This window comes from Melozone crissalis, unplaced genomic scaffold (genome assembly GCF_028551555.1).
Source record: "Melozone crissalis strain CALT ecotype California unplaced genomic scaffold, PUWL_Pcris_2 ptg000007l_1, whole genome shotgun sequence".
NCBI classification, from domain to species: Eukaryota; Metazoa; Chordata; class Aves; order Passeriformes; family Passerellidae; genus Melozone; species Melozone crissalis.
Genome location: NW_026535785.1, coordinates 16,349,421 through 16,364,020, shown reverse-complemented (window position 1 = coordinate 16,364,020; position 14,600 = coordinate 16,349,421). Strand labels below are relative to the sequence as shown.

The window sequence follows — 14,600 nt, the reverse complement described above, 5'->3', positions numbered from 1 at the left end:
TTAAGGTCATTTCTGTTGGAAAAAAGTGACTACATTTGTGAGGCACTCAGTCAGCTATTGCCTCTGTAAAGGTGCAGCAAAATAGAAGCAGGGCCCAGAATTCAGTCACTTCTTCCCCCACAACCATGAATTCTCAATCCACCCTTATAATGTTAAATATAGAAATGATGTTTGGGGCTGAGACTTCATGTGCATCAGGGGCAGTTTCTTTCTACCCCCTTTTTTTTCCATATGGTTCGAATCATTTACAAAATGAATCCTACAGGAATAATTTCAGATGTGGAAGCCTTTAAAATGGGGAAATAAGAACCAGATTCACTACATTTCTCTTTTCCAGCTTGAAAAAAAAATAAATCTCTCAGCAGTGCCCAATTATCAGTGCATTGAAGATAAAGATTGCCTCTCAGAACCACTTGTAAATTGTGTGATGACACACATCATAAGGATTAAAATATTGGTCATCTTCCCTACAGGAAAGTATTTTGTCATGACCAAATGTGATCTGACATTTGAAATATGCCAACTTATTGCAGTGAGCAGGCGAGTTAAATTCCTGTCAATTATTTAAAACCTGTCTTTTATTGATGGAGGCAACTTTAACCTTCTTTTAGAATGTTAAGTAGATACAGGCTGAGATACATAATTATGAATTCATGTTGAAGAGAGGAGAATGGGAAAATTGTGTATCAGAATATAATTGGTGTGAGACTACTACTACTACTACTACTATTATTATTATTATTATTATTATTATTATTATTACTATTATTATTACTATTATTATTATTATTACATTTCAGAGTGCAATTAGACCCTCTCAGTTCACAGTGTGGAATCTCTTCTATTGCCAAAACTGAGATCACGGTGGGACATTGTTAGCTCTGTTATTGGGTCCCTGTGAAAGGTGCTTATTTTGGGGAGTACTGCAAAGCTGCCTTTGATTTGGATCAGCAGAAAATAATTTCTGTGAAAAGAGTGGAGTAGATGACTATAGTCTGTTGAGGACCTGTAGATCTTTGATAAATATTTCCACCTGGAACAGACTTAAAATCAGTTTCTGCATTGGTTTAGTTAATGGTTAAAGCTGTGAAGATTCATATGTAACTTTCAATTTTCACTTGCTTTTCACTGTGTTGAGTTTTCCTCTTGGGACACAGTTCTTAAAGCACAGAAAATTCCACAAATCCTTAAAAAATACAGTGCTTACGTTAGGCATCCAAGCTGCTCTCCTTGTCATACCCATGGCATTCAGGCCCTGGGAGGTTGCTCTGAAGAAGAACATCCATTTCAGAAGGGAAGAGGTGAAACATGTGACGTGTCTGCATTTTCAAAGATATTTTTGAGGAAGGAGGTTGGAATCATGGTCTTGGAGGACTCAAGATGTGGGGCAAGATGGTTTGCAATTGATATTTGTTTGTCTGCACATATTTTTCTGAAGCCTAAGAGATATGTAGTCCTCGTGGGATGTCAGTTTTGGCAGGAGGGTGTTGGCACATGGTAGAGCCTCACTGATCCAAACCAAAAATCTGTATCTAGTATTACGTATATAATGTAATAGAATTACCTGATGAAACTTCTTTTTGGTTTTTGACTTGGTAAAAAAGGGTGTTTATTACAACATGTTTTACAAAACCAAGAAATGAAATAAAATCATAACTGATTAATGAGCTGCATGGAAATACTTCCTCAGTGCCACCCACATTTCCCTGGCCCTGATCCTGGAAACACTTCATCACATGTGCAGTTTTATGCACAGATCCTATGTGAAAACTACAGTGTAGTTTTCCCATACTTGTGTCTTTCAGAGATCCAGGAAGGAAAACAATCAGATGCTTGCCTTTACTGATTAGCTTTCCCTTGTAGGAGGGTATACATTTTACATTGTGTTTAAATTATGATTAAATTGCAGGGAGTTGATTACTGAATGATGGTCCTTAGATGTTCAGATGCTTCAGGTTTGTGCTGCTGACCTCTTATGTCATTTTCTACTTGGAATGCCCTCAAGTCTGGGACTCCTGTTTGGTAATACCTTGTTGTGAAAAAGCTGTGAAGCTTAATTCAAATATTTTCTTCTATGATATGTGCACCTATGAGAAGTTGTGTTTTCCAAAAGTGCTTCCTTTTTATGTATATCCTGTACACAAACAAACCTGTGTTGTGAAGAATAAGTTAATATTGCACATTAAATTATCCATGCTATTGTGTGAAGGTGCTGTGCTGCACATTTGTCATGGTTTTAATCATGACACCATCCCACAATCTCTCCGGTTTGTGTTTTTCCAAATGGCAAACCTGGTCATCTCCAAAAGGAAACAATGCATATTTAAATGAGAAGAATATCCAGATCATAACTTGAATAATCTGTAACTTGAGTAGCTAAGCAGTGTCAAGGTGCACGTTGTGGTCAGCGTGGGCTCTGCAGGAGGGTCGGTGGCTGTGAGCTGCCAGCCTGCTCTGTAACGCGTGATGCCGTGTCTCTTTGCAGTCGGGATTGATACGCACGCAGCAGATGGAGTTTCTGATCTCCCCGTTACCTCAGCGCCTGGCCCGGGAGCACAACTACACGTCCCCCGCCGGGCACCACCCGCACGTGCTGTACAAGAGGACGGCAGAGGGGCAGGTGCACGGGCCCCCAGCCCGGCCCCATCCCAAATCCATCCCCCGGGGCCGGCGCAGGACGCGCGCCCACCCTGCGCGCCCCAGCGCGTACCACCACGGACGGTTCCAAAAGCAGCATTTTTGTGGACGTCGCAAGAAATGTATGTAAGGAAACTTTCTCTCCTTTCTTGAGGTAGTGGCTGTTTCAGGCTGGGTCCTGTGGTGGTCCCAAGGGGTGCTTCATATCTCTTCACATCCTTTTGGGATGGAGGAGTAATAACTTTAAGTTATATATTTCTAACATGAAACGCATATGAGGAACTTGAGTTTTGCTCTAAGTTCATAGAACCACCTCTTTTATTAAGCCATCAGAATCACTGTTTAGTTTTTGTGTGCTTTGCCTAGATTGAAAGATCCCAGTGGTGATTTTTCCTTGCATTGACATACTTTTCAGTAAGCAATTCTGCACAGTGATGGATGCCAAGTCCCTGAACTTCTCTCTGTTAGACTGGGGATAAAAAATTAATTAGGCTTGAAGATGGAGAAAAAAGCTTCAAAATCATTAATTTCTGAGAGGATAGAGAAAAAGTATTTCAAAACTCACCATTTGATAATGAAATTTTCAGCAACTGAGGTCTTCAAAAAGAACCACCCATGTAAATTGTTTAAATAAGATTTTGGAGCCATGTCTTAAAAAATATATTGAAATATATTATCCTGCCAAGATCCATTCTGAGTCCGTCATTAGGCCCTCAAATTGCAGAACATTTTAGAGCCCCCTTGGACCTTATATCTGTACTTTTAGCATTCAGTTGAGTCTTTTTGAAAGCTGATCAGCTTCTGAGCTGAGTTTCTTAATGAGGGTTTCCAGGACTGCAAACAGTACTGAAAACAGTGCCTGAGTCCGCTTGTATTCTTCCAACTTCCTACAGAAGTTCTGAGAAAATGAGCAGCTTCCTTTTCCAAAGGTGTGTAAGGAAGAAGGAGAAAATAAATAGAAGGGAAGGAATGAGAAAGTAGTTAGTGGGAAGGTGGCTGGCTGAGACTGAGGGCTGAAAACAAATGGCTTGTTAAAATTTCAGAGATCCTCCCCCCAGGCTTAAAAGCCAAACCCTCACTGCCAAATGCACAAGGCTGTGATTCAACCTGTAAACATTTGCCTTCCACTGCAATCCCAAACTGCCTCATTACATCCTCCCTTTCCCTCCTGTCTGGTTTTCCTGCTGCAGAGCAGGGCTGATGGTGCTCTACACTGGCCTATTTTATTTGGATTGTCCACTGTGAGTGTGTGCTTTGTTTACTGCTCCTCCTGTGACTGCTTGTCCAAAATGAGAATTATCTATGTCCTCTTGAGCTTTTACACAGTGCTTATCCCCATAATAGAGGAGAGCATTTTGAACACTGTATTTGTATGACCTCCTGGGATGTGAGAAGATATTATTGTTATTCTTGTCTTATAAATGGGTCACAGACACAGGAGAGGTCAGAAGTAACCAGCGATTCTGGGAACCTAATTGAGAAACTGAATTTTCCTTAAAATACTTTGTGCTTTTGTAAGTCTACATGTATATCTATTTATTCAATAATTTCACTTACAGCTATGAGCTCTTAGCTGCATATTCAAGCAGGTTTCATGTTAAATGAAGAATATGCAGTTAGCATCCAACTGTGATGAATTTAGTAAAAGTGATTTACTCATTATTGTTTAGGAACTTGATGTCAGACACACTCTTAGGATCTGATTCAGCAAGATGGCATTTAAGTACCTTACCCACAAAAATCTTTCTTTTCACACCCTGTGGTCTTTCAGTTTGTGCTGTTCATACCTGTAACCTTTTTAGAGTAAGGAAGGAGTTCTAAAAAATAACAACTTATTTCCAGACCCAGTCATGGTTAATTTATAGAACAAATCAATCTCATGTTCACTGAATGAAATAAAAATAAAATCACATGCCATTGTTTAATTGAGTAGAGGAAAACATAGGATGCAGAAGAAATTACCCTAGTAAAGGAAGCCCTTTTTCTATGAGTATTTGGTACCTTTTTCTCCTTGCCTTATTTTTTTTCCCTCTTTTTAAGTTTTTACCTTTTTTTCCTGGTCTTATTCTGAGATCTGGAGTCATATAAATTTGAAATTTTCAGCGAAATCCAATCTGGTCACCTGGAATAAAGTTTCAGCTCCAATGAACAAAGGGATGGAGAATTCAGGCTGACAAAAGGGGATCCTCTGCTATTAACCCTGCCTAGTCAGGGTTAATTTATCCCAGCCTAAGAATGAAATCAAACTTGCTGAGCAGTAAGAGGAAAGAGCACATTGCCACTTGGGTGTCATAAAAATAACTTGTCCCATCAACTTGTACATATCATCTTTTAAAATTTCATGTGCAGAGACTTTGTAAGCACTAGAAAAGCCAGTTAATCATCTTCCAAGCTCTTTGTCACAACCTAAATTCTTTTAGATCATGAGAGTTAACTGGAATATAGTTAGTAAAACTTGCATGAAACTGCTGCTGCTGCTTAGGTTTTCTGAGTAGCAGTGAGGGTAAATTCAAGAGCAAGGCTTCTCTGCTTATGGATATATTCAAGAGCAAAACGTCTCTGCTCATGGATATGTGTGTCCAAAGCACTGGGGCTGTATTGCCTTGAAAACAGTCCCTGGGCACTGATGTGCCTTGAGCTGAGCCCTTCCCTCCTGGGTGAGGCCTGTCCTTGTGTCTTGATGTGCTTCCAGAATAGACAAGTTCTTTGATCTTGTAAAGGATGGTTGTGTATAATGAGTGATACACTTGAAAATCACCATAACCTGGTCCTTTGTATGTTGAATGCACATCAGAATGCTGAGTTCTTGAAAGCAGACCACTGTTGTGCATTCTGTGGTGTTCTTGATTCCCCAGCTTGGCAGGGTAGAAAGTAGGGTCTGCTTTAGCTCCCTGGAATAAATTTCTGATGAGGAACATGCAGGGTTTTTTCAATACCTGAGGCTCCCTCATTTGTCTTGTTATATCCTGTGTCAAAAAAACCCCAAAACATTATTATCCAAAGAGTTTGTTAAAGTGGCCTTTGAGTTAATTCTTGATGCAAAGGCAGTGTAGGTTGATGCAGAAGAGCCTGTGGATGGATAGCAGGAACACTGTAGGATGTGGGAGATGGATTTCTCTTCTCAATTTCTGGTTCCCTGAAGAACTAGAGCAGAAACCACTCTCCAGCTGTGCCACTGCCCGTGCTGCACCAGCACAAAGGACGAAAATGCTCCCTAGAGCTGGGATGTGCACTGCCTGTTGTCAAGCCATCCTTGGTGCTGCCTGACTCTATAAATACATTCCCAGCAGGAATAATCTGCTGGCAGTTTGTCATGGAAAGCCAGTGTCAGTCCCAATATTAGGCTGGCAGGAATTTTCTTGTGGTGTGCATCTGATTTCTGTACTGCCCATGGAGATCTGTTGTGGAAAGGACTTTTTTGCCAACCGCTATGTAAGTAGCACATGCCAAACACCTCAGGAAGTTATCAAAAGGACAGGAAAAATGCAGATACTCTGTTAAAAATTCTGTTGTATTTTTTTGCACAGATGCTACCATTTTATTAGATTAATTCCTTATTTTAAACTGCTTTTTGAATACGAATGTGGTTCTCCCATTTCCTTCTCTCCCTGTAGCAGTCCTTCCCTCAGGAATGAATCAGGTCTTTTTTAATAAATATGGAAGAACTCAGCCAGAAGTATTAAATCACATGCTATAAAAATAATCTAAGGCTTTAAACCTGTGATACTTCATTTTCTGATGAAACTGTTCATGGGTGATCTGAACTCTTTCCAAAACAGATTTATTTCCTTTTAGATGCACCCAAGCCACCCACAGAAGAGACCTACATTCGCTCAGATGAGTACGGGACTTCTGCGAGGTTCAAAAGATCATCTGCTAAAATTCAGAAAAATGGGAGTCTGAATGTCGAAACCCTTGTTGTGGCAGATAAAAAAATGTTGGAGAAACATGGCAAGGAAAATGTAACAACATATATCCTAACAGTCATGAACATGGTAAGGTGGGGTGTCACCAAGGTGTCTTTTCTCTGGGGAATATTGGTGTGTCAGAGCGGGATCTTTCATTAGACAAATACTGATAACAAAAAGAGCAGAGACACCTCATGCAAGCTTTTCTTCAAGCCTCATCTAATTTAGTACTATTACCAAAAAGCCTTTAAATACATGTCTTTAGAACATCACAGCTCTGACAACAGTACTGAAGAGTAAAGAAAAATAGTTAGAAGGTATTTAAAATGTTAAATTTTAAAATACTTCTTCTGTACTATAAAAAAAGGCAGATACTCTGAAATTGACACTTTCATTTAATATCATGAAGCTTTATCTGTTTCATCTCACATCTCCTAGAAACACTTATTTGAGAAAGCACAAATATATTTCTATAAAATTGATATCATTTGACTAGAAATACGTTTTCCTGCATGGCCTTACTCTTTACCTTTGTACTGCAAAACTTGAGCTTGGACTTTGGCCTTAATTGCACTTGATCCAGGAGAGCAAGGACAGATCAAAGCCCATTGAAGTCAATAGAAGGTTTTTAACTAAGTATAGTTTGGGACATAATTGCTTCTGGTTTGAGCTCTTTTGGGTTAATCCTACAAGGTATCTAACTCCATAAGTTAGAACTGAAAATTGAAGTCCAAGGTAATAACTCAGTACATATGTTTAATCTATTAAAAAAGGATTATGCATGTAGGTGATATTTCCTCTCCCATAATCATTGCAGGTCTCTAGTCTGTTTAAGGATGGAACAATTGGAAGTGATATAAACATTATTGTTGTGAGCCTGCTTCTTTTGGAACACGAGCCTGTAAGTTGTGTCAGAATTTTTGTCTGAGCTACTTCATTTGCTGCTGTTCATTGGGAGCACTGGGGGCTCCCACGTTGTGTGCAGGGAGGTTTCTTAAGGCATAGAGTGTGAGAACAAGATTAAAACTGCCAAAATCTCCAAAATGACACTTTCTGCTTTTCACTGCTTCTTGGGTTTTGATTCTAAATTCTTCATTTCATATAAATATTCTTTAGAAACATTGAAAAGCTTCCAGTAAGATAAAACCTAACATTTTTGAGTGTTTCCTTGAAGAGAAATGGCTGGAATGAGAAATCTATTTAATGAGTATTTAAATAAATGGAATAATTTTGAACTGGGCTTTCCAAGGTGCGGTGATCAGAAGTGGCAAGGAGTCAGAAGTCCCAAACTGAAGAAAACATGTAACAAAAGTTGGGAGCAGAGCCAATTCTTGTGTCAAGGGTGCTGAGACAAAAAAAGACAAAAATCACTTTTGCTGAAGTGAAACTTGTGAAGGGTTGAGCTGCTTGGATAATACTCTTCTTCCCCAGCAATTACAATACATTATAATCACAATATTGAATATGGCTTGGTGTTCAGCATTCTCAGAAATCAAATATATTTGTACACTAATTCCAGCCACCAGCTTTGGAAATATCTATGTTTCTGGGGAGAGGCCCAGTTTTGTTTTACAGTTGTAAGAAATTCCCTCATCAGCTGACTCAGCCATCACAGACAGTTAACATGGGAATACATAAGCTGATGTGGAACAAATATGAAATATTAGCTCCCCTCTCCCTAAGCAGCTGTTACTCTTTCAATCTCCTTTCTCACACACTGGAAACACCTTGTCTGTGTGTCTGTGTGTCCATCCCTCCCTGCAGGGCGGGCTGCTGATCAACCACCACGCTGACCAGTCCCTGAACAGCTTCTGCCAGTGGCAGTCTGCCCTGGTTGGGAAGAACGGGAAGCGCCACGATCACGCCATCCTCCTGACGGGCTTTGACATCTGCTCCTGGAAGAACGAGCCCTGTGACACTCTAGGTGTGACACCAAATCACGGGTGGGACACCTGGGGCTGCCCACAGCACGAGCTGAGAGCTGGTTTCAAATATAAATGTGCCCTGTGGCACTTTAGGTGTGACTCCAAAACACGGGTGGGAGACCTGGGGCTGCCCACAGCAGGAGCTGAGCTGGCTCCAAATAGAGAGTCCATTTTTGCACATTATGTGCCTTGTTGTTGGTCTTCTTGAAGAGGACAGGACAGTATTATTTCTGGATTGTCACCTCTTCAAGGAATATTTTTTATTTTGAGAATATTTCTCAATTTTTGTTTCTCTATTATTATTATTTATTATTATTTATTTCTCTGTTTATTATTATTTCTCTATTTATTATTATTTATTTCTCTACTTTTATTTCTCTATTTATATTTCTCTATTTTTATTTTCTTTCTGTGACTGCTTGCAGGTTTTTTTTTTTGCATGGGATTCCTCCCTAATTGAAGAGCAGTAAAGGCATGGTGGGGTGGGTTGGGGGGAGAATAATTTTTACAAATAAAGTGTAGTTGGAGAGGTTAGATTTGATTTATACTTTTTATATAGGAGTTCCTTAATTGTCAAATAAAAGTCTGCTGTAATTCCTCCATGATAAACCTGATGGAGTAGACAAGTGTCTCTATGTGCCAAAATAAACTGGCTTATTAGGACCAGTGCAGATGATATGTGAATTTGGAATTCTGTAGAGGAACAAGCTATTTTATTGCTTCCTTCCTTCCATTCCTCCAGGATTTGCACCCATCAGTGGCATGTGCAGCAAATACCGCAGCTGCACCATTAATGAGGACACAGGCCTTGGACTGGCTTTTACAATCGCTCATGAATCTGGACATAAGTAAGTTTCTTCTTCTGTAAACAAATATGTAAGTGAATTGAAACATTGCCTATTTAATATAAATCAGTTAAATATAGATCATTTGGATTGGCACATTCTAAATATAAATCATTTGGAAGCCCAAGGAGTGATAGTGAACAGGGTTCCATCCAGCTGGGGGCTGATCACCACTGGTGTTCTGCTGGGCTCAGAGCAAGCCAGGCCTCTTTAATACCTTTGAGATTCCCACACTGCTTCCATGTTCTGATAGGCAAATCCATTCTGGTATCCCTGTGGTTGCTCCAAAAAGAGAGGAGTTGCTGCAGGTTACTGCAGCTTCACTGGAGAGGGGTGATCTCTCTGAGTCTCTTGGAGGTCTCCTTTTCCCAGAAAATCCAGTTTTTCATAAAGAACTTTGAACCTGTCCTTTGTTCTCTCTACCTGTTTAATGAGTGATTTGCGTAAAACCCACCTTTGTATGGTTTCTGCCTTTCTGTATTTATGTCCATTGGATTTCCATTTGTTTTCTACTGTAGAAAGACTGTAGTTTTCTTAGAACATGGTGTCTCTCATACAAAACCAGTAATAATCTTTTGTGGAGCTTCAGCTATTCTTCAGGTTGTTGAATTAAATCTAAACAAGGGGATCAGATTTTGTTCTGCTGTTTTTTTCTCCCAATAATTTTGAATTACCTTTCCACAACTTTGTGCATGGTTTTGACTTCCAGTTTAGCACAGTTCAAGCTGGAGCCTGTCTCCCCACTGGCAGTAGAGAAGCAGAGTTTCTCTGTGTGGGACAAACCTAACATCAAGGCTTAGTTAAAAGGTCTTTATTTTTCAGCAACATAAATGCACAGAAAACCTTTGGAAAGCAGTGGTGCTGCATTCTGCGGATTGGTCAAGGCATGAAGCCTTCCCATTCTGCCTGGCTGCTTCAGCACTATTTAGTTTTCATTGCACTGATGTGCTCTGCAGTGCACACTATGACCTAATGTCTACATGAGTGACCCTTTCACAGGTTTCTGTGCATCTGAAGGGAAGCAAGGAATTAAAGAGTAATCCAGCTGCCACTGAGGCCTGTGGGAATTGTGCCAAAGCATTCAAAGAACCAGATATGCAATGTGAATATTGTGTGATCCTCCTGTCAAGCTAATGCAGTTTCACTGACCTCAGTACATTTTTAATGCCCTTCCATCAGTATTAGGAGAGAATCAGGCCCATAGCTTATTTTTCAAGAATGATCCCATTTAGTCTCTTGATGTTCTCTTCCCTTTTTATTTTTTCTTATTTGCTTTGGGAGAGTCAAATTGGAATTTTTTTTTTCCTTTTTCACCACCGCCTTTGATTCACATATTATTCCATCTTTCCTTGTTGTACTTCCATGCTCCTAATAAAATGCTTCTTATCTCTTGGGAAAAGCCTGTGCCAGACACAAAATGTCTTTATGATCATTTGTCATGTTCATGGTCCTGAGACTACCTGAAATGTGATGTGAGACAACAGAAGTTGGTTTCTGTGATACAGAGATCCTTGGAAGGAAAAAACCTGAACTGTGACAGCTTTGGGGGTGCTGAGGTGCACTGTGACTGTATTAACCAAAGATTTCACAGGGGGGAATATCACACTCTGTGATCCACTGAAAGATTCAGTGGTTAAACATTTTTCTGTTTTGTCAGACATTTTAATGATTTTCTAAAGTTTGTGTTTTTACCTGAAACCTTAACGGCTCCTCTGGGTGTTCAGAGCCCATTGTGTCAGTGGGATATAAACTGGGGATTCTCTGGCTGCAGAGCAGGGGAGCACAGTGTTTTATGAAGGGCTCTAAAACACTGGCTCAATTGGTACTTTTTTTGTCCATTTATAGGAAGAGCCATATATTTTAGGAAGTTTGGAGCCTCAGCTGGTGGCAACACATGCAGTAACTCTGATGAGCCTGTAATGATTTATAGCAGGAGAGGCTTGAGTCCAGTAAATGAGATATTCCCTGCACATGCACAGAGATTACATTTATAAAGTCGCCAGTGTTCTACAATATTGAAGTAACAGATGATGAAATTTCTATCCCAAACACATTGAAATTCACAGATGTCCCATACAGTCAGTAAAATCAGAACAGGGAAAGGAAAACCTCTAAAAATTATCTTTATTACATCAATAAAATCCCTATAATTTGTAATTATAATGTGATTTTTTTATTATTGCTTATTATTTTTTATATCATCCTAACCTCTCCTAGTGAAAGCAGGGCTTCCTGATGCTCAGACTGAGCAAAACACCCCATAAGAGGCAGTTTTCCTAGTAAGAGGCACTATTCCCATTAAACAGTTCCAGTCTAGACAAAATGACACTGTATAACAAAGGTGAGGAAACCAATGTGATTTGCCTGAGATAATATAGCAAGTTAGTGGCTAAAATTAGAAATAATAATATTTTTGTATTCATACTTCTGTATTCTATTCATTCACACCCATTTCCTTTGCTACAGCTGGAGCTCTGTAGCTCTTCCCCCTGCTCAGGAAGGCAGTTTTGGTGTGTAAAGCACATTCCTGTGGGTGGTGTTTCCCTGGATTGTGATCTCCACAGCGTTCATGTCAGCAGGCATTGTCCCTGCAGAGACAGAGTCACTCTGCTGTGCAGGTTTTAAGCTGACATATCCCTAGGAAAGGACAAGTGTGGCTGAACGCAGGATCTGTGGTGTCCATCCACCCCACCATGGAACTGCTCTGCTTTGGGAAATGGCTAAACTGGGAAACCCTGGCATAGGCTGCAGCTCCTCTGTGCACTGTCCTGTCACTGCCTCCCTGTGCAGCACCAGTGTGGCTCTTCCTGGGAGCCTGACCATCCTTTCCCATCAGTGTGTGATGACAAAAATTCCTGCTAATTAAAACTTATACCAATGCTAATTTGAATGGTGCATAAGTTTTCATCTCTTTGGAATGAACCGGATGAACTCCATCTTCCCTGTGGAGTTCAAGCATAAAGCTGTTACCCAGAAAGTGTTTCTTTACCCCCAAATTTTGTCTTGCTTCTGTTTAATCTAGAATTTCTCTCTCCCACCTGGTTCTCTTTCCAGCTTTGGGATGATTCATGATGGAGAAGGAAATGCTTGTAGAAAAGCTGAGGGAAATATTATGTCTCCCACACTCACTGGAAACAATGGAGTGTTTTCTTGGTCTGTGTGCAGCAGGCAGTATCTCAACAAATTTCTCAGGTAGGTCAGATGTAAATCTGGGCCAGTGCCAGGGAAGTGCAGCTTTAGAAACTGGGCTTGAATTCTTGAACAGCATAAAAATTACTGAAGTGTGAAATTCTCCTGCTTTAAAATGTGTTCAAACCCTTGCAGTGTGTGAGCCCACAGGCTCGGGCTGCTGCAGCAGTGAGGTGGTGTGGCCTGGAAGGGCTTTTTTGTCCTGCCTTGTTTCAAAAGCAGGAGCTTCACCCTCCAGGAATACCCTGCAGTAATGACTGGCATGTCATTCTTTCCCAGGCATTCCTGTCAGCAGCTGGGTTTATTAGAGAATGAGTAAGAAGCATACACAAAAGAGGGCAGACTCAGTGGTACCAAAGTCATTACAAAATGTAAATTAACATCAGTGGCCTTTCTCACTGGAGTTTCTCTCCTGATCTAGCTCATGTCATGAGTAAAGGCCATTTTACATTTTTCACATCCTGTTTCTGGGAGAAACAAAAAAGGAGAAATGGAAGGTTGTCAGTTTTTTTTCCCAGTGTGTTGTCATTACTCAGTGATGCCTTTAGAGGAACTGTTCTTCAATCACTGTTTAATTCATGATTACATTAATCTTTCCGTATTTTATTTTGTTATTCATGGGTAGACTATATAGAAATACTAGAAAATGTATAGGAGGTATTTTGAGCAAGAGCAACACAGGCATTTTAGATGTTAATTCCTCAGAGTGAGAAGCAAGCACGTCGGTAGTTATGTGGACCTGGTCCTTGAATTTCCAGTCAATATCTTTGAGTTGTAGCCAGAAAAGGGAAGGGAGTTCTGGGGCTTTTTTCATGCTGCAGTGATGGAATATATTTTTTGTATAGAAGTAAATTGCAAGCTTAAAAGCCCTCCATGCTGCCATATGGTCCCAGAGACTGACACTTGGAGGCAAATCCAGCATGGAGTGACCTTCTGTGCACAGGGGCTGCCAGGCAGAGAGGAAGGGGAGAAGGTGGAGCTGGGAGCTGTGCTCTGCCCAAACCAAAGCACACACCCTGCTGCAGCCTCCTGGAGCTCCACACAGGGCAAATGCTGCAATGGAACACTGTGCCTGCTGCTTCTGCTGGCTCCTCATTTGGGGAATCCACTGATGGGAAAGAAGCAGATAACTTGCTCTTGGTTATCCAGGAATACAGGGAGGCAAGGAATTTGGCATCATTCTTCCTTGTTGTCACAACAGTCCCAAAGCCTGGAAATTGCTGCTTCCTTAAAACTTTGCAGGTCAGGCTACCAACAAGATGTCAAGAACTTTTGGCTCCTGCACATAGATATTCTTGTTTCAGAGCATACCTCTAAAACTAGTTAAAGGCACTGTATACCATATTATGTATTTGTGCTGGTCTGTAGCAAATTAAAATATTTTGATGTCAAGATCATAGTCATGATTAATTTACCTTCTCATTATAGTACAGCTCAAGCTGCCTGCCTGATTGATGAACCTAAGCAAACAGGACAGTATAAATACCCTGACAAACTGCCAGGGCAGATCTATGATGCTGATACCCAGTGCAAATGGCAATTTGGAATGAAAGCAAAACTGTGCAACCTCAGCTTTGTAAAGGTACCTATCCATGCACTTTTGGGAATTTACAATGGCATGAGAGAACTGCAGTACACTGAAAAAAGTACAAGTACAGGGCTCTTCTGAGGCCTGAGCTATTTCTCTGCCTTATCTGGCTTGGCAATTTGCTTTGAAGGTACTTTGAAGGTACTGGCCTCTTTTGAGGAATATCCCAGCCCCAGGGGAGTTTCAGAAGGAAATGTGTTCCTTCCAGGAGTCATAAGGGGGGCACTTGAATCCACACGAGCCATGAACCCTTGCCTGCTGTGCTAAGGGAAATTAGCAGGCAGTGGAGTTTTGATCAAAGCTTGTGTGGGGTAAGAAGGACTCAGTTTCTTGTGTTTTGCTTTGATGACAGCAAAAAGTCTGGGAGAGATCTATGGGGTTATTTTAGAGCAATGAAATGTAACTTATACTCTTGACTTCATGATGAATGATTAATTTAGATTAACCTATTGTTTTAATGACTGTTACACTCCTTACTGGTCTCTTCAGAGAGGGCATTTTTAAAAAT

General features: G+C 40.5%; 1 protein-coding gene across 1 annotated transcript in view; it reads left to right on the top strand.

The window, feature by feature from the left end:
* The window catches only part of ADAMTS18 (ADAM metallopeptidase with thrombospondin type 1 motif 18), a 77,768-nt gene that overhangs the window by 25,708 nt on the left and 37,460 nt on the right, over window positions 1–14,600 (top strand). Inside the window, exons 4-10 of the mRNA XM_054296408.1 lie at window positions 2,486–2,759; window positions 6,433–6,632; window positions 7,363–7,446; window positions 8,310–8,469; window positions 9,213–9,318; window positions 12,370–12,507; window positions 13,933–14,086. Coding sequence (XP_054152383.1) covers window positions 2,486–2,759; window positions 6,433–6,632; window positions 7,363–7,446; window positions 8,310–8,469; window positions 9,213–9,318; window positions 12,370–12,507; window positions 13,933–14,086 — 1,116 coding nt within the window. The remainder of the gene's footprint in view (window positions 1–2,485; window positions 2,760–6,432; window positions 6,633–7,362; window positions 7,447–8,309; window positions 8,470–9,212; window positions 9,319–12,369; window positions 12,508–13,932; window positions 14,087–14,600) is intronic.